General features: G+C 45.3%; 1 protein-coding gene across 1 annotated transcript in view; it reads right to left on the bottom strand.

Annotated features, from left to right (window-relative positions):
* Positions 1-357: 357 nt before the first annotated feature.
* Positions 358-21,663, bottom strand: part of SGPL1 (sphingosine-1-phosphate lyase 1) — a 32,816-nt gene continuing 11,510 nt past the window's right edge. Inside the window, exons 3-14 of the mRNA XM_054637432.2 lie at positions 20,657-20,724; positions 18,418-18,565; positions 17,067-17,146; positions 15,608-15,736; positions 8,449-8,537; positions 7,656-7,761; positions 7,130-7,228; positions 6,240-6,389; positions 5,052-5,290; positions 4,396-4,542; positions 3,417-3,537; positions 358-3,333 (exon numbers count right to left, since the gene is read on the bottom strand). Of these exons, the coding sequence (XP_054493407.2) occupies positions 3,193-3,333; positions 3,417-3,537; positions 4,396-4,542; positions 5,052-5,290; positions 6,240-6,389; positions 7,130-7,228; positions 7,656-7,761; positions 8,449-8,537; positions 15,608-15,736; positions 17,067-17,146; positions 18,418-18,565; positions 20,657-20,724 (1,517 nt within the window). The 3' untranslated portion in view covers positions 358-3,192. The remainder of the gene's footprint in view (positions 3,334-3,416; positions 3,538-4,395; positions 4,543-5,051; positions 5,291-6,239; positions 6,390-7,129; positions 7,229-7,655; positions 7,762-8,448; positions 8,538-15,607; positions 15,737-17,066; positions 17,147-18,417; positions 18,566-20,656; positions 20,725-21,663) is intronic.

Below are 21,663 nucleotides of genomic sequence, written 5' to 3'. Positions count from 1 at the left end.
CAATTTCATGTGAAACCAACAGCATTTGATTTCAGCACCACAGTCTGGGGAAAAACACCACAAACACCCAGTTCAAGTCTTTTTTTCTTCTCTTTTTTAAACCCTTTTAAGTTCTACAAAGTATTAATAGAAAATCCATAGCTCTTAACTTCCAGCACCCTTGAACATCACACACAAGATGCAGACACGGACACCACCTTCATTTTGACAGAAGGACAGAGCAGCCCTCAGGCAGAGTTAGTAAGATTCATAAACCATCCTCCCTGCCACAGACCAGGCTGTGCATGAGCAAATTCCAGGTTCACATTCATTCAAACAAGCACTGAAGCAGGAAAATAAGAGCTCAGTGAGCCTAGATAGCTAAATGCACCATTTTAATACAAACCAGGGCCATTTTCACCAGCTCTCCAGCTATTTCAGCCTCCAGTTCAACCAGGGGCAAATCAGAGCAAAGCAGAAAACTGCCATCAGATCAACTCATCTCATTTGTCCATTAAAAAGTCCTTGTGGATTTATTGGGCAAGGTATTATTGTGTTGTACGCAACCCTTCCGCTCCCCTCTCCCCCAAGTCATCAGAAAAGTGCAGATGAAATCCATGGCATGAAGACACACATCTCTTCTTGGTCCATCCCATTGGATATTCTTCATTCTAGTACCTAAAAACAGGTGAATCCCTTGGGAGTGCTTTGTACAAGCAACAAATTGAGTGTCCCGCTTGGAAAAGCAGGAAATCCTGCAGGAATTCACAGTGGCAAGGATCCCTCCAGGTCTAAAAGTACCGTCCAGTTTCAGATCATAATCCAGTTCATCAAATTCTTCTCTTTTTTGTCTTTCAAACAACCACACAGCCTGTAAATCTCTTTTTCCAGGACCATTTGGCATGATAAAGTGGATGCAGATTACATGTTAGGTGACAAGGATGAATAAAAACTACACACCAGGGAATTACAGTGGCCTACTCCTGACCACAGGATTACATTTACAGTATAGGACAAATACACATGGAACAATTAAACCCACAAATATTATTAATGAGCAAAGCCCAGAATAGAATACATTGACTTACAAATAACATCTTCAAATACATCCAAAAGTGTGAAATGGAGCACTGATCTGGTTAGATCCACCTACTTCCTGGGAGGAAAATGCAACCAGGGAAGGAAGAGAAGGGAGTTTTGCTCTCCTTCAGCCCACCCCAATCCACCCCTTCTTTCTTTTAAAGCAGAAACAAAAAGAGTACCTCCCTTTTTTTTTTTTGTTCTGTTAAATCTCGGTTCCAAAGAGAACCATCACAGTAGCCAGACACTGAAGACTGTCTCCAAACTCAGAGATACAGTAATGGTCACATTGGCAAGACCTTGAGAGAATAAATAGGTCCAATACAAACTGCCAGAGCTGATATCACCATCAAGAGACTCTCAGGCAATTCAATGATTTCAAAAGGGCTCAGAGACTTGCATGAAGTCATCAAGCTCAGGGCAGATGGCCAAAATGCTTGTGTCTCCTAGCACAGGGAATAAAGCTGTTGGAAAGCCAGGATCCTTCCCACAGTGCCTGGGCTGGTTTGTGCAAGAGCTGGTCAGTGACCTTCTCATTCCTTTAAATTCCTGTGCTGCAGCCAGGGCCAGCTTCAGGCTAACAGGCTGGAGCAGAGAGATGCCTTCAGATGCCCCGCACAGGACTGTGCAGACACAGCATGAAGTCTTCACCCACGTGTGGGATTCTGCCTGGGAAACTCTGCTCCATGCAAAAAGCTGAGAGGAAACATGGCAAAGCCCTGCAGGAGTAACTCCAAGGCTACTTGAGAGATTCTGGCTTGTCCTTGAGGCCACAAGGCTGTGCTGGGAAAACCCTCTCATCCTAAAAACAGCAGGGAAAAATACAAAGGCTGAGCCACGTGCCCAAGGCTGGAACAGCTCTGACTTGCTGCATCCTTTCCCCTGTTTCTCCCAGCATCTTTGTAATACTGTGAAGGGACTTGGCTCATTACAACTACTATCCTACCTAACAGGCAAGGGTGCATCTTCCTCTGAGGCCAGCCTGCCTTTGAGGTTTGTATTCAGAATTAGTACCATGAAGAAACGACCACAACCAAGGTCACGGTCAAACAGCTGAACCCTCCAACCCTCCCTGGCCTGCCATAAAAAAAAAAGCCAGAGAAGCATCAAGGCACAATGGTGAATGCCCTTTTGAGAATGTGCCTTAAAAGAATCAGTGCAAAGAGCTGAGATTACTGCTAATACAAAAGTCACCTTTTGATACTAAAAGACCGTGGATAAAAAAACCGTCTGCGCACAACGTCCCTGGCTGTGACAGGGGCCAGGCCTGGCTGGCTCTGCTACAGCATCCTGAGGGGACAGTGTAAAACCTTCAAGTTCTGAACAGTGAAATGAGCTTTGCACCTCCCTCCAGATTTGTGCAAGGGAAAACAGCACTCCTGGGTGGTCAATGCATGTCTTCTACAAGAGGCAGGGGAGCAGAACAGCCACAGTGTACCTGGGGCTTTCAGTACCTTCCAGTTCCTCTCCCTGTGCCACCTGCTTGGTTTCTACTTCTGCTGTTGTTCAAGAGATTCCAGAAAAGGAGTTTGTGTTGTTTTTTTCTCCCCCTCAGCAGATATTGATTGCAGTCTCACTCAGATTTCAAAGGGAGGCCATGACTACCTTCCCTCTGCCAATTTATCAGTTCTGCATTACACAGATATAAGGCTCCCAGCAAGGTCTGTTAAATGCAGCAGCTTACAGCAATACTCAAGAGAAAACAAAATTTCCAATTTACTGTCTGCCATTAGCTTCCAGGAAGATTGGAGCCGTGGAACACAATGTGAGAACTCAAATTTAACACTTGGCTGGACACTGGCTGAACACCAGATCTGAGGAGGAGAAACAACATGGAATGAAGGGACACGCAGGATACCTGAGGAATTCGGAGCTGTGGAATGGACATTCAATTCACCATCAACAGCCATGATGAAAACAGGCAGGGGGGAGGGAGGAAAAGCCCTAAAACTGAAATTGGGCATGAAAACAATGCAGATTTCAGAAGAGACTAAGACAGGGAAGGAATTCTTCCAGATCAAGCCACCCTCAGACCTGCAATTGTAGGAACAAAGGAACTGCAATCTCTTTCCCTAGGAAACCTTTGGAACCACCCCAGTGCTGGCTGGCAAGGCACAGATTGTTGCACTACAGTCAGTGGTGGCTGGGAGAGCCGTTCATGTGCTTTTCAGTGCTGAGAACATCCGTGCTGTAGAGGCCATCCAGGTAGGCCTGGGAAATCTCTGCCACCAGGCTCCTGTCTGGGACGGACTGTGCCATTCCATAGATGGCTCCCTAAGCAGAGAAGAGAGGCTGTTACACAGGAGAAACACCCTCAGCCCAAACACCCCCTCCTCACTGTGTGCTGGCCTGCTCACCATGCCCGTGGTCTTGGCATTGAGGTCCTTCATGATGTCCTGGATGCTGTCCCTGACGTCCTTCAGGAACTGCTCAGCCACGCCGGGCTTGGTGTGCAGCTGCGTGATGCAGAGATGGATGCTGGGCAGGCAGGGCAGAGGGCACACATTAACCACCTCCAGTACACACAGCTCCCTCTTTTCTGAGCCCCCAACAGCAGCTGAGCCCTTCTGTGGCCAGTGATAACTGGGTATCTCCTTGAAACAGCATTCCCACTAAGGGAATCCCTGCAAAATGCTTGCTACAACCAGCTCCTTCTTCCTTCCTTCCTGACTTCACAATTAGCTTAAAGTTTCTCACCTCATTCCAGGTACCTCTGGTGAGAAAAATGCAGCTGCCTGCAAGCACAGGGACCCCTGCCATCATTTCCCTCTCCTTCCTCCTCAGCTTCTAACCCATCACCAGAAGGAAGCACCCACCTCTGAGCTATCACCTCAGGCTCTCTGGACTTTGCTTCACATGGTCACTCACAATTTTTTTTGGGAGCACTGGCCCCTTCCGCCCACAAAAGCCCAATTTCCCACTTAAGGAAAGTCTCTGACAAAGATTAATTTTACATTGAAAATGATCAACCATTGACTGTTGTTTTGATTTCCTTCACCTTCAGCGGGCAGGAGGAAGACAGCAAAAAAATCAATAAATCAATCTACAAACCCTCAGTTAACTAAACATCAGATAGAGCCTTGGTTATTTACATTTTTCTGCTTGTATTAGATAGAGGTAAATAGAAAGTCCTCTGCCAGGCTCATTAAAATTACTATTACTTTATCTTCACTGCTGTATAATGGCAATTACAAAAATGATTCCTGCTCTGCAGAGGAAAATTCTACGTCCAATTTATCAGCTATGGACAACAGTACTCAGTAAATCACAAGAGCTACATGGCCTGAAGTTGAGCATCTTGCTAAATACATCACTCCCTGGTCTCCACACACTCACCTTGGTGGGAACTGTAGGACATTCAAGTTCCATCCTTTTGCAGCTAAAAAATTAGATAATCGATAGATGTCAAAAGTGTCTGAGCCAATGGACAGGACAGACACCTCTGGCTTCCCAAAAATGAAGATGCTGTCAATTTTTCTCAACCTTGAAAAGAAAGAGGAGAAAAGAAATGACTGATCAATGTTACAGTATTCAGCCATTCTGTCCACCCAGCTGGAGCCTTAAAGGAAAAGCTACAAGAGGGAAGAGATGGCAGCACATTCCCACCCAAAAATCATGCACCCAGCCCATGCCATTGGGGCTTGCCAGAGGAGCTGGGTCATTACACACCCTAAAGTCAAGTAAACCCAGGAAACAATTGAAAAGAGAGAAGACAGAAAAGCAAGGGAAGACAGAAAATCAGCTTCTCTTACATAGCCACCCAAGCACCCCAACAAGGAGAAGTACAACCCTTCTTTTGTCCTCCCTCCAGATTCCCCTTCAGCCACAGCTGAGGCAAAAGGAATTCTCAAAGCCAAGCTGAATGAAGGTGCCTGCACCCCTCAGCTATCTGGGCACAAATAAATGTTCTCCAGAACTGCCCAGCAGGTATCAGGGAAAAACAAACCAAAAGCAGTTTGGGAGGAGGGGTCCAGCAGGATCCAAACCCTTACTCTGACTCCAGGAATCGAGCTGTTTTAATGATCCTCTTCGTGGCCTCAACGTAGCCCGACTCCCCAATGTGCAGCAGGGTTGCCCAACATGCAGCTATGATCCCACCAGGCCTGGAGCCTGCCACGGAGGGGGAGGCATAAATTCCTCCTTGCCAGTCAGGGGCTATGAAGAACTGGTACTTCCTGTACTCCTTGTCACTGTAGAGCACCACCGAGGAGCCCTTGGGAGCGTAGCCATACTGCAAGGGGCACAGACAGGGTTAGAAAGCAGCAAGAGGGCACAGGAATGCATCCAGGTCCTCACCAAGATCCCATTTGTTGATGTGCTGGAGAGCAGAAGGCTCTGCAGAGGGCTTGGGACAGGCTGGATCCATGGGCAGAGGTTCAGCAAGGCAAAGTGCAAGGTCCTGTCCTTGGGTCACAGCAAGCCCTTGCAGCTCCAGGCTGGAGCAGAGGGGCTGGAAAACTGGAAAGGGCCTTGGGGTGCTGGTGACAGTGGCTGTACATGAGCCACCATGTGCCCATGTGGCAATGGCACCTGGCCTGGATCAGGAATAGTGTGACCAGCAGGATCAGGGCAGTGATTGTCCCTCTGTGCTGGGGCCCTTGAGGCCTGTGTCCAGTTCTGGGCCCTCCCAGCCAGAGAGCCCTGGAGGGGCTGGAGCATGTCCAGGGAAGGGAACAGAGCTGGAGCCCCAGGAGGGGCTGAGGGAGCTGGAAAGGGGCTCAGCCTGGAGCAAAGGAGGTTCAGGGGGGATCTTGTGGCTCTGCACAACTCCCTGCCAGGAGGGGACAGCCAGGGGGGGTCAGGTTCTGCTCAGAGAAAACAAGTGACAGGACAAGAGGAAACAGCTTCAAGTTGTGCCAGGGGAGGTTAAGGTTGGAAATCAGAGGTTTCTTTGTGGAAGGGGAAAAAGGGGCTGTCAGAGTTGAAGGGGCTGCCCAGGAAGGTGGTGGAGTCTCCATGCATGGAGGTGTTCATGGAATGACTGGATGTGGCACTCAGTGCTCTGCTCTGGTTGATAAGGTGGGGACTTTGGCACATTGCACAAAGCACATGAACAGAGCAGCCCCTACCCCTGCACCTCAGTGCTCCTCCACACACCAGGGAAGAAATGCCTGAAGGCCAGGATGGCAAACAGGAATCACAGCTCAAAACTGAAAGCCCTGGAAGACCCTTGTCCTCACCTTGTGGGTGTCAGCAGAAATGCTGGTCACACCTTCCACACGGAAGTCAAAGGGACGCTTGAGGGGGAACCCTGCCTTGTCCATGAAAGCAATGAGGAATCCACCCAGGCAGGCATCCACATGGAAGGGGATTTTGTACTTCACTGCAAGCTGTGTGGGAACAAGAGATCAAAATGATGTGGGCTGGAGCAGCCAAACTCCAGTCACCAAAACATATTTGGTATTTCACAGTCAAAGGTTCACTGAACCCTTTGAGAACATCACACCACTCTCAAGTTGTGGAGGACAGGAGATGTGGAAGGGCTGGCTGTTTGTGAGATGCCCTCTCCTGCCTTCCATACACAAGAAAAACAATTGGCAAACACAGCAAGCTACCAAAATGCCACAAGGAATGTGACAACATTGTCTGAAAAGAGTATCCACAATAAAATAAAAGGGTGTGAGCCAAATGAACAGAATGTCAGAGGCCCTGGCTGGTCACATACAAAATAAATAACTGGAGCACAGAGAGGAAAGAAATCAAGAGGTGTGTTCAGAAAATAAGATCCCAGCCCTTTGACTCCTTCTCCCTCAGCACCAATTTTGCTACAACCAGTAGGCCATAAATCAAAGCCTTTTCACCAGGTGAGCCATTTAGGTGTTCTTTCCTTTCAGGTAGCAAAGAATGAGCACTTCTGGTTGGTCTCACAGTCACACACTCCCCCCCAGTCCCAACTGCATCCTACATACCCTGCTGCTGGCAAACAGCTCATTTGAGGACACTAATACCTTTCCAGCCAGTGGGATCCCCCCACCAAATTCACTGCTCAGCATCCTGGAACCCCTCCACCCTTCTTGTGCTGGTTTTACTGCTACAACACACAGGTTCTTACAGGTAGGGGTAACCCTACCTCTGCCACCTCTTCAATGGGGTCCATAATTCCATGTGGGAACTGGGGAGCAGAACAGACCAGCATGGCTGTGTTCCTTGAGATGGCTCTCCTCATTGCCTGAAGATTTAAAGAGAGAAGATGCTCACATTCCATTTTACCAAGTGCCACCCTGCCAAAAAAGATAAAGAGTGAGAACATGCAGAGTTCAAGGCATACAAGAGTACACAGAGGAAAGCAATGAGCTACAACCACTCATCCACTGGGAAATGCCATCATATTTTTGTTCACCTTTCTCTGAAATCTGGGGCTATTTAAGAAATACATAAATTACCTGAGTCTAAATGAAGCCCACAGGACAAAGGGATAACATCCAGTTATTTCAAATACAACTCCATCTGCAATGACACTTACTCATGCTGTTTTTCATTGTTTCTACAAAGCATTCCTGTCTCTTTATCCACTGACTCGATACCTGGACAGGCAGATTTCTTGCCTAGCAGCTGTGCAATGTTAACTTCCTCATAGAGAGAGACTAAAATGATACCTGAACATCCACTTCCATAGCCTTGGTCAGAGGTATTTGGATCAGCTTCATCCCAAAGTAGTGTGCTGCCTTGTCAAAGGCAGCATGGGCACTCACTGGGACCAGCCTGGAGAAGGAACAGATCAAATGAATGCAACATTTGCTGTCTCCCATCTCCAGTGGCAGTGGCTGAACAGCCTCAATTAACCCTGTTTTCTGAGGCCTCCCATCATTATCAGAACCTTAAATGCTAGAGAGGGAAGAAAAGAACCACCAGTGTTTTGTTTCCTTTAACATTTTCCCCTCAAAGCAATTAACCAGAGAAATATTTCCCATGCACCATCAAGAAAAGAGACAGCACATTAGAGACAGCAAATCCTCTATTAGCAGTGTAATGATTAGCACAATTCCTCATTTGAGCTCCAACCAGCCCAACTCTCAAGCCTCAGAGTTTTCACACTAAGCCTTCTTTGATGTGAATAAATCAAAACCCTTAAATACTTCAAAGGGCCTGACAATCTCTGCTGGAGAGCAGAGCTGATCCAAGCAGGCTGTCTGGAGCAGCAGACAGGTATTGCCAAAATACAGCTGCCCCAGCAATATCTGTGCCCCCCAGGCCGCTTGCTTTAAAATTTCTGTGCTTTTGAACTCTTCTTTTCACCCAGGTTTCTCTCCTCCAGACAGAGATGGACAAGGAAGAGATGGCAATGAGCTATGAAAGGAAGGATTATTGAGGTCCAGCACCATCTCAGCTCAAGGGGACAGGAAATCCCACAGGCCCCCCAAAGGAAAAAGCTGTGGTGGCACCACTCACATTTCTGGCTGCTTGATGCCTCTCTCATAAGCCAGGTCTCTGTATGCCTTGCAGGCCATCAGGATGCTCTCAGTGCCCCCAGATGTCATCTGTCACCAGAAAAGAAGGAAACAGGAAAAATAACAATGGGTGTTGCAGGAGGGAAAAGCAAAAAGGGGATGCAGGAAAAGCATTTCTTGACTCTGCTTCAAAGTGCACAGGACAACTCAGGGCTTAAAGGGCAGCAGAAGCCACTGAACAGCAGGAGGCAGCTTTCTGACATTCAGCTTGAAAATGCACATTTAAATGCCAAATCCTCTGTTTAAATGGGATGAGGGAAAGGGAAAACAAACAAAGTACAGAATTCCAGAGCCCAGCAGGAAGGAACCACATTGCACCATCACCTCACCTCACAAAACTCCTGGTACTTAAGCTCTTGATTACCTGGGGATTGTTTATCTGCATTACAGATTAATTATGCCACGTACACAGAAACAACAAAGTTGACTCTGTGTTAAGTCAGCTGCAGTCCAGCAGGGTTTATTAGGTCTGGAGCAGTGCCACATTGAGGCACAGAGTCAGCTCAGGGTTGGCAGCACTCCTCAGCTACAAAACCTTCCCAGAACCTGGAATGCTGCAGGACTTGGAACTGTCCCACCCTCCTCTGCTGAGACCAGCCTAGCTCTGCTCAATACCAGAGCTTCTAAGCCCTCAGGGACACAAGGAATTTTACACCAGGAGGAATTTGTGCATTCCTCTCCCCAGCCAGTGCAGTCAGTACCCACACCACCCACTAAGGCTGCTGTCCCAGCCCTCTTCACCCTGACCACAGGGTTTGCATCAGGAGGTGGAGGAGAGGAAGGCACACACAGGTTTACTATTGCACACTTGAACTCAAGAGCTGCTGCAAATACACAAATTAAACTCTTCACAGGAAGGAATTCCTCAAGTGGAAGGTCTCTTGTAGGTCAGCTTCTATGAGTTCTGGCATGCAGGGGACACTGGGTACAACCTTCCCCAGTAAAATTTTAACCTGGGAAAATGTGAAGTTGGTTTTTCAAGCAGCCTGAAGGACTGACTTACTGGGGGAACCAAAAACTGAGGATATGGAGTAGCTGGGACAGTTATACAGAGGTTCACATAAATGAGGAATCAAAATTTACTTATACTGCTTATGGGGGGGCTAATTTTGCTCCTCAGACCTCCTGAACCAACTGCAACTTCCCCTTTTAACCTCCTCCCCCTCAAAAATAAACATAAAAAGGAGCCAATCACATTTGTATGCCTTATGACATTTAGGTTTTCCGTAGGTTTTCCCCTGCTGACATGGCTGCAAACCCTGAAAATGCCAAGTGTGACTGTGTGACAATGACTACACATGAAGTACAGAGATAAGGAACAAAGTTCAGAGCCTGCCAGGATTTGTTCCTGACACAATCCAAGCCAGCAGCAGCTGCTGCCACAGGCAGTGTAGAAGCAACTGTCACACCACAGACAATTTCTGCTTTTTGGGGGAAGTTTAAAAGCAACAGCTGTCAGAGATAAAACCTAACAGAGCTTCTCACTGGATAAAGACATCTCTGCATTAATTGTGGAGCAAATGGATGGCAGCAGGAACAATGTTTTAAGTGTTTTATGGGCTGTGCCACTCACTTCTCAACACCCTTTATGAATAAAGATCTGTCAGGTTGTGATTACCTTTGGGGAAAAAATAAAACCAGCTGGTGAGAGACTGCCTTCCTACTGGGTGAGAGAAGAGGAATGGGATTATTGCATACTTGCACCTATCCTTGCAACACTGCTTAGGATAATGATTGTGAAAACTTTGCTAGGAAGGACGTGGGGATCTTGGGATTCGTGTTACTGAACACCTGCTCCTTGTTGGGCAGCATTCCCTATGCTCACCTAGATAATCTGCTCTTGAAAAAGCAGCCTCTGTACAGTCTTACTCCCATTTCAATCCTAACACCAAAACACCAACATCTTGCCTTTATATGTAACAAGCCTTTCCTCAAAGTCTGCCTTTATCCCCTGCATGGGAATGCTGAGCCACACACAGTTTTTGGCAGGTCAGAGCCAGCACTTGTCAGCAGCCAGTCACATGCAGGGTAAGGAAGAGCATCCAGGATGAATCTTCTCCCAGACACCCAGACTGGCAGATGACCACACAGAAAGCTTGTTCAGACAGCTGAAAATCCACCCAAAAAAAGCTGAATTTCAGCCAGCTCAGCTTTCTAAATTGGCCCACAGTCAGCACATCCTGAGTCTCCAGCACGGAGAAGTGCTCGAGTCTGGAACAGCACCTTCAGCCCAGCACAGCTGCAACACCAAAATCCTCTTGTGCTCCACATGGATGATACCTGTGCATGGAGGCTGCTCCTTTACAGGAGGCTTTGTCAGCTCAGCCACTGACAGCAAACTCGTTCTGCTGCAGCCAGAGCCTGAATCACTGTCACAGGATCCAACTTCCCCAGTGCCTGAGGCGCCCGGCCAAGGCGCGGTGATTCAGCACCCGCCCAGGGCTCACACACATTCTCCTCTCCCCTCAATGAAGCCCACAGGCTTTTCCATGCCATGGGAAAAGGAGCTGGAAAATGGCATTGTTTAGGCAGCTCTGCAGCCCTGCACTATCTTCAAAGGCAAGGCAAAGTGTGGAGGAAAAAGGAAAGTAAACAGACATTTCGTGTTCTTGATTTATTTGTTGTTTTGCAAATGGGAGGGGAGAGGAGAGAGCAGAGGGAATAAATATCCTTCCTGCTTTCCAAATTCAGTGTATCACTTCCATTGCTCCAAATCCCAGTGCTCTGGAACCTCAACATTACAACAGCAATAAGAGATATGGTCCCTATCCCAAGGATTCCTTTGGCCATGTCACTGCCAAACTGTCAGACATTAAAGAACCACTTTGCTTCATGGTCTCTGAAGTTTTGCTTCCATTTTCACCTAAAAACACGTCCATTCAGACCCTGGAGACAAAGCTAACCAGAAGTTTCACTGAGCTGAACCACCCCATGAATTAAAAAAAAAAAAAAAAAAAGCAAACAACAATTTATATAACAGAGTAAAAACCACACCACAATCCTCTGCATGGTCATAACATTGTGGCAGCCTCCCATAAAACCCCTGGAAACCTGCAGGTTGTAAATTCCACAACTTGTGTCTCTCAAGGTGACCTGCTCATCATTACAGACAAAATCTGACAGATCTGCACAGGTTAAGCCCCCCTCAAGACATATCACTCACATCTTCCTACTTCAAATGTGCAGCCAAAGTTTGGAAGCCACAGAATTCGGGGAGAAGAAACAAAATGGGTTTCTACAGGAAGCTTAGGCTTGCATCTGGTGATTTTGCCTTCTCTCTCCTGTCCTCAGCTGTAGGGTAAGTGGAAGAAGAATTCCCAGAGAGATCCACATCAAATACTCACATGTCTCACACACACAGAGAATTTTTCCCTACACTTCAAAGCTGCCCTTTCTTTATAAAGTTCAAAAAGCTACTTAAAAATACTGCAGCTTGCATAAAAGTGCTGATTTCTCCCCAAATTACAGGGGAAATCCACACAGCTAATACTGCAAAAACAAAGCACCTTGTGAACATGAACACATGAGACAAGAACAAACTCCCCTGTTCCTCTTCTATGTGCTGAGTTTAATTAGTCCTTCCAAATCATTGCAGGAATGTGATTAGAATCTTCCAGGCACCCCAACTCACTGATCCCTGTCTCTTTGCTCTTGCAGAACACAATTAAAGTAAGAACAATAGTAGTAATTAGTGAGAAATAGGAAACATCCATCCATTGCTGAAAACGATTACTTTTAAAACTGCTTAAAAACTTGAAACATCTCCCAGAGCAAATTTAAGACAAAGGCATGCTGAACCTCCCCAACCACCAGGGCACTGTTAGAGCTTTTATGGCCATGTCAACAAAGGAGAATTACAGCCCACATGGCTCAGCTAAAGGCAAAATAACACAAGCTGCTTGTCTGATTTAACGTTCAGAAGTGTAAATAAGACAGTGTTTTATGGAACACACCAGAAAGATTCAAAGAGGAAGCTCCCCAGAGAGGGACGTGTCCACATGACAGAGGGCAGGACCACACAGAGATCCCAGGCTGCTGAAAACCTTGGGAACAGCATGGATGTGTCACTGGGCAGCTTCTCCCAGGCTGAGCAGCAGTGTTACTGCCACAAAATGCTGTTCTGCAATGTGCTATGGAAATCAAGCACAAAGGAAGTGAAACTGCCTCACTGAGAAGTCCAGACAGAAACTTTTTGGAGCTTTCCATGCAGCACAGATGCAGACACCATGTCCAGAAACACCAACAAGTGCCACTGCCTTCAGGGACCACCAACAAATTGGCCAAGCAGTCCCTGCTTCTAAATCAGGTTAGGAAATCCAGTGGACAAGGACCAGGCACTACAACACTCTGCCTCTCAGAGGTGGCAGGGAGGGAGTTCAGGGGGGAAAAAGCAGCTGTTCTAAATTTCAACACTGCAAAAGTTTAATCAAGTAAACCCAGAGGCCTTCTCAGTAGAATGAGCCAGCAGACCCTCTTGAAGAGATTAGTTTAAAAATAAAGATAACTCAGAGCATTGCACCTCTCCTGGTTTAGCATTAAAACCTCTCTGCTTTACAGTCTCACCAGTTCTAGAAGTGTAACTGCAGCACTGAGGCAGCAGCTGCAGCAGGGCTTTCCCAAGACAGAAAGCAAATCATCAGTTTGAAAAAAATCCTCTTTTTAATTGAGTTTGCAACTGTCCAAGCCTCCAGAAATGATTCTGAAATGTTAATTCACTTCTGGGGAGAAGAAAAGAAGAGAAGTCTTTGAGCCCAGCTACTCAAAGAGCATGTGACCTCCATATCTCCACCCACATCTCTCCATCAGTGATCAGCAACTCTGGAGGTCACAGCCATATTTTCTGAAAAATCCCCTGTCCCAGGATTTTTCTCCTGGGAAGCTGAGAAGCCTCAGAAAAAGGAAAACAATATTATCTCATTTGCTTCTCCTGTGTTGTGCTCACATGTGGAATGTGTTTGGAGATTGTTTACCCACAGGTGATTGTTTCATTGGATTCTGCTGTGAGTTGTTTTCACTCTTTGGCCAACTGGGGCCAAGCTGTGCTGGGACTCTGGAAAGAGTTTTCATTATTATCTTTTAGCATTCTAAGTATCTTTTCTGTATTCTTTAGTATATTTTACTGTAGCATTCTTTAATATAATAAAGTATCTTAAAATACTGCCAATGGGGCTGTTCAAGCAGCTGGGACAGAGCCCCAGAGCAGGCTGTGCCCTTTCTTTACTGTGTGGCACCATCCTCAGAAGGAGAGCACAGAAGGAAAAGCAGGATTCCCCAGAGTATATTCATGCAGGTCTCACTTGGGCTGTGCAGTTTTTTACCAGCTCTGACCTTCTCTTAGGCAATCCCACTTTTCCATTTCAGTGGGAGAGCACCCAAGGCCAAGGCTGACACTTTTGCATCGTGTTTAACATAACAAAACCCCAAGGTTCCCCGTGCAGGCTTCAGCAAGCAAAGTTCCCCAAGCACCCACCAGGGGCACAGAGCTCTCTGCCTGCTGGGCCAGCTGATGTCCCAACTGCTGACAGAAACCAGTCCCAGCAGCTGCATCCCCAGCCCTTGCCCCACTCCAGGGATAATCTCAGCTCTGCAAGCCAGGAGCAACTGAGGTGAGGTGAAATGGGTTTTGTAAGCAAAGACACACGTTCCTCCTCTAAAGCTTGTGAAAAATGCATATTTTATGATTGGATTTTCACAAATATTCAAATTAATATTATATGTGTTGTGTTAGAAAGTTATGCTGTATAAATTCTCTTAAGTAGTGTGTTAAGTATAGTTTTAGGTTATAACATAAAGTTAAAATAGAAACTATGTATGTGGGATATTTTTTTTTAAGAAAGGAATGAGGTAGCAGCCACAGGACACCTGAATCTCTCAGAGAAAGAGAATTTATTGCTCCCTTAGCAGAAGAAACAAACTTCTTCCTGCCTCACTCAGTCCTGAAGACTCAGTCAGGATTCAGAGGAAGAAGCTGACACTGCCCAGCCAGAATCCTGGGTTTGAATGGAATTTATGCATCATGCATGGGGTGTATGAATATGCAACAGGCTGTTGCTTTTAAGGGTTAATCCTCTGTTAATGTGGGTCCCTTTTCGGGTTTATTTTGCCCAGAAAAGGTACCTGGACTGTCTGTAACTCTTTTTTTTTTATTGTCTCATATTGTCCTAAATCTTAATTGTCCAAATTTTTATTACTCTAATTATATTGCTATTTTTATAACCATTTTATTACTATTCAACTTTTAAAATTCTAAAAACAAGTGATTGGCATTTTTCACAAGCTAAAGGTGGTACAAGGAACACAGTCCTGAGAAGAAAAGTCAGGTCAGAGGGTGTCACCTCCTCCTCCTCCTCTCAACACAATCACATCTTGCACTCCCACACAGCTGAGCTCATCTTCAATCCCACTGGGAGTCTGATCCCAACTACACCTTGTAGAAAGCTACTCCAGTACTCAACTCCTCACCACAAGCAACCCTCCAGCTGACAGGGAGAGCCCACTCAAGGCCAGTTCAGCTCTTGTGTCAACACTGCCCTCCATCAGCTTCAGAACACACATTTGGACTCTTGCTGGGAATTTTATCAAGACTGTACAACTGGTTAGCACAGGAAGGCCACATGAGCCTGGAAATGCAGCTTTCCAGCTGGACAGCTGACAATCCATGCCATGCCTGCTTGTTGGTGGGTAGCCAGGCAGCCAGCTGGCCTTGCCCTGGAGCTCAGCAATCTGGCAGGCTCACACATCTCCAGCTCAGAGAGTAAAACTGAGGGGAGCCTCTCAGAGTGACACTTCTCTGTTCACAGCTCCCCACTGACACCCAGCCAGGCTGCATTACACCAGTTCTCCTTTCCAACTGCCATCAAGCCTGTGTCACTTAAGAGGGGGGGAAAAAAAGCTGAAGTAAATGGTCATGTTTAGCAAACTGTTTCTCTGAGTGAAACTGTCTGTCTCAAGAAGAGGAATTAAGCAACCTCCACACAGCTGGCATGGAATACACCAGAATGAGCTTACCCTCATGCTCACCTGGAGAGCACAAGGTGCATGTGCACTTATCAAAGTCAAAAATACCCAAAATGTTCAGGAGGCAAAGACAGGTTACTTACAGCACCACAAGATTTGGGGCCCCCATGGAAGAGCGTGCAGGCAATCCTCACTACTTCTGCTTCCATCTTCCTCAGACCAGGGAATATATCTGGATGGAGAGGATTACTCCAGGCAAACTCTTCATACACCTTCAAAAAACAAAGAGAGAAAAGTTAAGACTTGCAGCTGAGGCTTTAAGAACTCCCCATGTGCACTCTAGAAGCAAATTAGCTGCATTTTACCCTAAAAATATTACAGGACTTAACTGCTCCTGCAAGTAAATGCCACAAGCTGGGAAGCTGAGGAGTAAAATAAAGAAAAAATAAATGTTTTTCTAAGGCATTCAGACCCCTGCAGTGGATTCTACAGCACAGCAATATCTCTTGTTGTAAGAACAGATCTAATAATTTTGCTGTTTTTAAAGAACACAAGATACATCCTGCAATTGCTTTACACAAATCAGGAAAAAAAGTGACTTAGCAGAACTTGTTCTCAAGTTTACTGTTAAGAGGGGGTTCTGGAGCAGGCAGTAAAGCACAAATGCCCACCCACACCACAAGGAAAGTGGCTGTAGAAACCAGTATTTCTGCTCATTCCACAACTGTGGACTCAGAGGATAAAAGGCTGGAACAGGCCAGCCCCAGCCTCCTGCAGTCCAGATCAAAAAGCAACTGCAGGGATGTTAAATAAAATACAGCAAAACAAAGCAGTGAATAATCAGCACAAACAAAGGCAATGTTTCCACAAAGTGATCCAAGCCGAGGCCCCTCCAGAAAGGCTGCTCTGAGCTTTGTTTCTCCAAAAGTGACACAGAAAATGTCAACATGAGGAAGAAAAGAGCAATAGGAACCACCAAACAGAGCCTACTACAAAAACTGTTCCCAGGAACAAGAGGGCCAGACTTCCCTTTCTAGCAAAACAACTCTGGAAGGAGATGTACTTGAAAACAAACCTTGAGGCTGTTTAGGTTATTTTCCAGCCTTCTCAAAGGGAGGAGTTCCTGAGCAGGTAAACAGACATCACAGAAACACTGCTGAAGCATGCCAGTGCTCCATTGCCTAAGTGCTCCACTGCACTTGGACACTGTGACACTGATTCAGTGCTCCACTGCTCAAAAAACCATTTCCCAAAACTTCTCTTTTGCTCAAACCAAGAGGAGTTTAGTTTTGCTCCAAACAGTGAAAAGTTTCGTTTTGCTCAAAACAGTAAAAGCTCAGAACAGTGAAAGCTGTTCCAGTAGCAGTTTCCAGTTCACCTGTAATTACTAATTGTTTTCTCATCTGATTAGATCCCAGTTATCTCTACAAGGTGCTCCCACAGGGACAGTTCCCTGGCTAGAGTCACACTGCCCAAATTGCCACTAATTCCCCTTCCCAGACTTAAGTTTTAGATCTTCCCTATTTACTCTGGGATGCTGGAACAGCTCTGAGGGGTTTCTGGTCACCCTGAAGATGCAAAGTTGGCCTGCTTGCACCTTACCTTGACCAGCAGGTGGGTGAGTTTCTCTTCACCACTGTACACAGTCCCTGAGACTTTGCCATCCTGCCAGCGTACATCTCCTGCAAGACAGGGAAAGGGACACTGCTCACAAACTCAGCCATTCCCAAGCAGGGTGGAAAAGCACACGGAAAATCCCCTCAGTTCCACAGAGCAGGACTCAGCTTTTGAGACTTCCCAGGGAGAGCTGTGTGTGAAGCTGAGCCCCTGGCACTGTGTGAAGTTAGCAAACAGCAAGTCAATGATGACTGAAGAGTCAGCACATAACCAACATGTAGCTGGAGCAAGCAGTTATATTAATAAATAATCCACTTAATCCCCAGCAGTCTCCCCAAACTGCTGTTCAACCAACTGGACACTCAATTAAAGCCACTTTCAAAGAGCACCCACCATCACAGTAAGCTGGGAAGAGATGGAAAAGCCAAGTTTGTAGTGCTAAAATCCACAGTGCTGGCACCTTAATTAAATTTCACCTAAACTGGGACCTCCAGGCAACTTCCAAAGGGGTGGGGGGCAAAAATGGAGAGGAGGACTTTAGGAAAAAAAAAATGAACCCAGTGAAGGAAGGAAATAAAAATTTAAGAGAAAACAGAGACAGAAACAACATTAGCAATACACAGCAGTAGAAAAGAAGGAAGTTGTTCCAGGATACTGCATAATGAAATTGTGTGTTTCTGAATTTGGAGCAGATGCACTGTTCTAGCAGAAAATTCAAGGCATTCCTCAAATTTGGGATAGGAGCAGGGCAGTTGTATCTTCTCCCCTGGACAGGAAGTCACCCAGATTTGCTCATTAGGAGTAAGAGGCACACAGATCAGGAGGAACACGTTTACATGAGAGAGGCAACTCAGATGAAGTGTCAGACACTGCTTGGGTGGGCTCAAGCCAGGAGAACATCATCATCACTCTTCCTTAAAAGGCTTTTTCAAGGCACAAACCATTGTCTCTCTTAACTGAGGTCACAGTCTTGGAAATTCCCTAACAATCCTACTTGGAAATTGGTTTTTTTTTTTGATTGTGAGTATTTTCTGTGGCTTCACATTTCTGGTAAAACCAAACATCAATGCAGCTGCTCAGAAATGCAATCCAAAAAGAGAACTTCCTCCACATTTCTCCTCTCCTCAGCTCTCCCATCTGCCTAGAATTCTGATAGAAGGAACAGAATTTCAATGTAAAGCATTAAAATTCATGAATCTCAGTCACATCCAGAAGAAAAACAGACAACAACTTGCAAGGGGACAAAATATTTAAGCTGAAATCACGAGTAGGAGTCCCTGAGATTCATTTAAGAGAGGAAGTGTCATGTGTGGTGTCTGCTGCAGTACAGACTCACCTTTTGAGCTGTACTCTTTCATCTTCTGCAGCACTTCAGGCTGGCTCATGCCTTGTTCTGGCAGTGCTTTGATATATTCCCTTTCATCTTTCAGGAAGGATAAACTGGAAGTGACATCATTCAAGGCTTCATCAATCTTCTTTTGAATCTAAAAAGCAAGAAAAAAGCCTATCAAACTATGGCACTGGTCAAATTCTGAAATTGGTGAGTGTGTGCAGGACAGGACCTGCTGCCTGTATCTGTGGTGCTGATGGAGCAGACAGGAACTGCTCCACTGGGAGCTTTGATCCCTTTCCTTAGTGTTTGAGAAAATAAACCTCAAGGAAAAAAATGCATTTTTATCCAGCAAACCTTTTCAAGTCACAGTTTTTAATTTGTATTGGTCTTCAGGAGCATTGGTTTGTACTCTGCCTCCTCTACCCCCACACAGAGGGTTTAGAAACTCACAAAAATGGAGCCATAATAAAGAAATCTCACTAAAGAATCAATCAAGATTTTCTTTCTTCCCACCCACACCCTGCACTCAGGAAACCCCAGACTTCTCTCAACACATTCCAAAACCAAGATCCTTCTTCCAGGCAACACAGGTATTGACTTTTGGACATTGGAATGCCTCAAAGCCAAGGCCTCTTGTGAGCACCTGATAAGTTATCAGGTATCAACCTAGGAACGAGCAGGAAGAGGACACAGATATGACACAGCAGGAGTGCTCTGGTACAGGGGAGCAGGGCCAGCCCTGGGAAGGGAAGTCTGGACACAACAGGGATTGTATAAAGTGTCCTTTTCTGACAGGCAGGCAAGAAACAAGGAGAGAATTTGCTTGATCAAGGACTACTCAGGTTAGGAGGTGAAAGCTGGGGCACTTAACAGGTCAGGGAGGGGATTTAGTCCCTTCCAGAGGGATATGGGAGAAACTGGAGAACTCCTTCTATCTCCACAGGAAAAGAAAAAAAATCCTCTGTGTCACAGTCACATTTGCTGAAAAATCTGAAAAATCCCAGGATTTTCTCCTGGGAAGCAAAGAAGCCTCAGAGAAAAAGGAAGACAAATTCTTATCTCATTTGCTTCTCCTGTGTTGTGCTTATATGTGGAATGTGTTTGGGGATTGTTTCCTGTGAATTGTTTTGGCTTATTGGCCAATCAGTGCCAAGCTGTGTCAGGACTCTGGAAAGAGTCACAAGTTTTCATTATTATCTTTTTAGCCTTCTATATTCTTTAGTATAGTTTAGTATTCTTTAATATAATATAGTATCATAAAATAATAAATTAGCCTTCTGAGAGCATGGAGTCAGACCCATCATTGCTCCCTTCATCTGGGAACCCCACAAATACAATTTCTCTGTGCTACTCTTTGGATAAAGTTGCCTGGAAGAGATGTGAACCCTGGAATCAAGGTGTAAACACACCAGCCCAGCAAGCAGCAGGAAGTGCAATCGAGTGTGATACCGTGGTTTACGAGGTGAAATAAACCCAGCTGTGCATTTCTTCAGCCCCAGTCCTTAACCTGCTAAAACATGCTGAGACTTGTGGTTTCAAGTTTTTATGAGGGGAAAAGAAAAGAAAACAACAAAACAAAAAATACCACCAAAAAAAAAACCCCAAACAACAACAACAAAAATACCCCACAAAACCCCAAAAAACCCCCAAAACAAAGCAAAAACCAAAAAAAAAAACAAAAACCAAACACCAGCTCCCAAACACTAAAGGTCCTGGGTCATTTTAATGATTACACAAAGTGCTGATATCCTGCTGCTAACTTTTCTAATAGTTATCTGAGCCTTGAACAAATCATGGCCAGTTGCTTGATTAAAATAAATACACATTGCACAACAATGTGGAATTGCTGTCAATGTGACAATTGCTGTCACCCACTCCACACTGCTTCAGAAGAATAATTCCAGTTCAATCCTGAACCTTCTTCCAGAATTAAAATAATTTTCTTAAAATCTAAAAACAAGGAAATGTTACTGGAGAATTCACTCAATCTTGGTTAATATAAATAGCTCAAAAATTAAAAAGAGCTGGAACCCCCTTATTGTGGGAGTGATGCTATGACATAAAGATTGGGTAGAAATTCTATCTGTCATTAGACCAGAGGCAGCAGAAGACATTCCAGATGTATGTCCTGGGTCATTAGGATCACTGTGCATGACAACAAAGATGCACTGAACTGTATATTCTCCAAAAGAGGTGAAAAAAGGACCTGGAATAGTCCTATAATACTTGTTCAAATACTTACAATAGCCCCAACAAATGGCATTTTTCTCAGCAGTTTAAAGAATTGTTTTTTAGTTCGGGATGTCAAACCTGAAAGACAAAAAGCAGAAAGGAACTTAAGAAACAAAAAAAAAAAAAAAAAAAAAAACCAAAATAGAAACTTCTGATGCAGCTGATGATCCAGGCTCAGCATTCCTGATCTAAGCTGAAATAACACAGGGTGAGACAGATGAGTGGATCCAAGAGCAAGGTTTTCATGGATGGACCATGCCATGGAAACATCTGGACTGCAGGAATCAGTTATTTGTTTCTCACACATATGTGTGGAATTTTACAGGAAAAAGAGGGATTTCAGGGTTTGCTAAAGGTAAGGAATTATTAACATTTCCCGCCTCTTCAAAGCAGAATAGTTACTTAAAAACAAAACTACTGAGCAGTGTGGAACAGGCTCCCAGGCCAAAGGAGGAACAGGGACATTTGTGCCAATGGATTTGCCCTGTTTGATGCACTGGGAGGTGACTCAGGGCAAGGGGATGGACAGAGGGAAGAGCAGAAATTCCACCCCAGCACAGAGACTCAAATGAGAGAAGCCACTGATGACAAGCACTGGAAAACTCCTCAGGAAGCTCCAAAGGTAGGAATGAAATCTGGATGACACAGATGCTTTACTACCACCAAAAATGCCTTCTCAGTCCCACCTGCACACCAGCAGTTACAGGACAAACCAAAAAATAACCAAATAAAGTTTAAAAATCAACCATATGAAGACTCTGCAATTTTATCTACAGTTCATATACATTTCACTTCATAGATACAATTTGGAAAGCTACCAAGGACACTAATTGGCACATTCTGTAGTAAATTCTTGTTAGTGCCCTGGTAATGACATTTCTGCTGCACATCTCAGTGTGCACTCTGTTCCATCAATAAATTGCACAGCAAGCAAACTCCTGAAAAATCTGACAGTCTAATCAGATCTTCTAAGAGCCACTCCATACTTAAACAAAATACATTGTGCAATAGTACAAA

The sequence above is a fragment of the Agelaius phoeniceus genome, chromosome 9, assembly GCF_051311805.1.
Source record: "Agelaius phoeniceus isolate bAgePho1 chromosome 9, bAgePho1.hap1, whole genome shotgun sequence".
In the NCBI taxonomy this organism is placed as follows: Eukaryota; Metazoa; Chordata; class Aves; order Passeriformes; family Icteridae; genus Agelaius; species Agelaius phoeniceus.
This window is presented reverse-complemented; position numbering and strand designations above follow the sequence as displayed.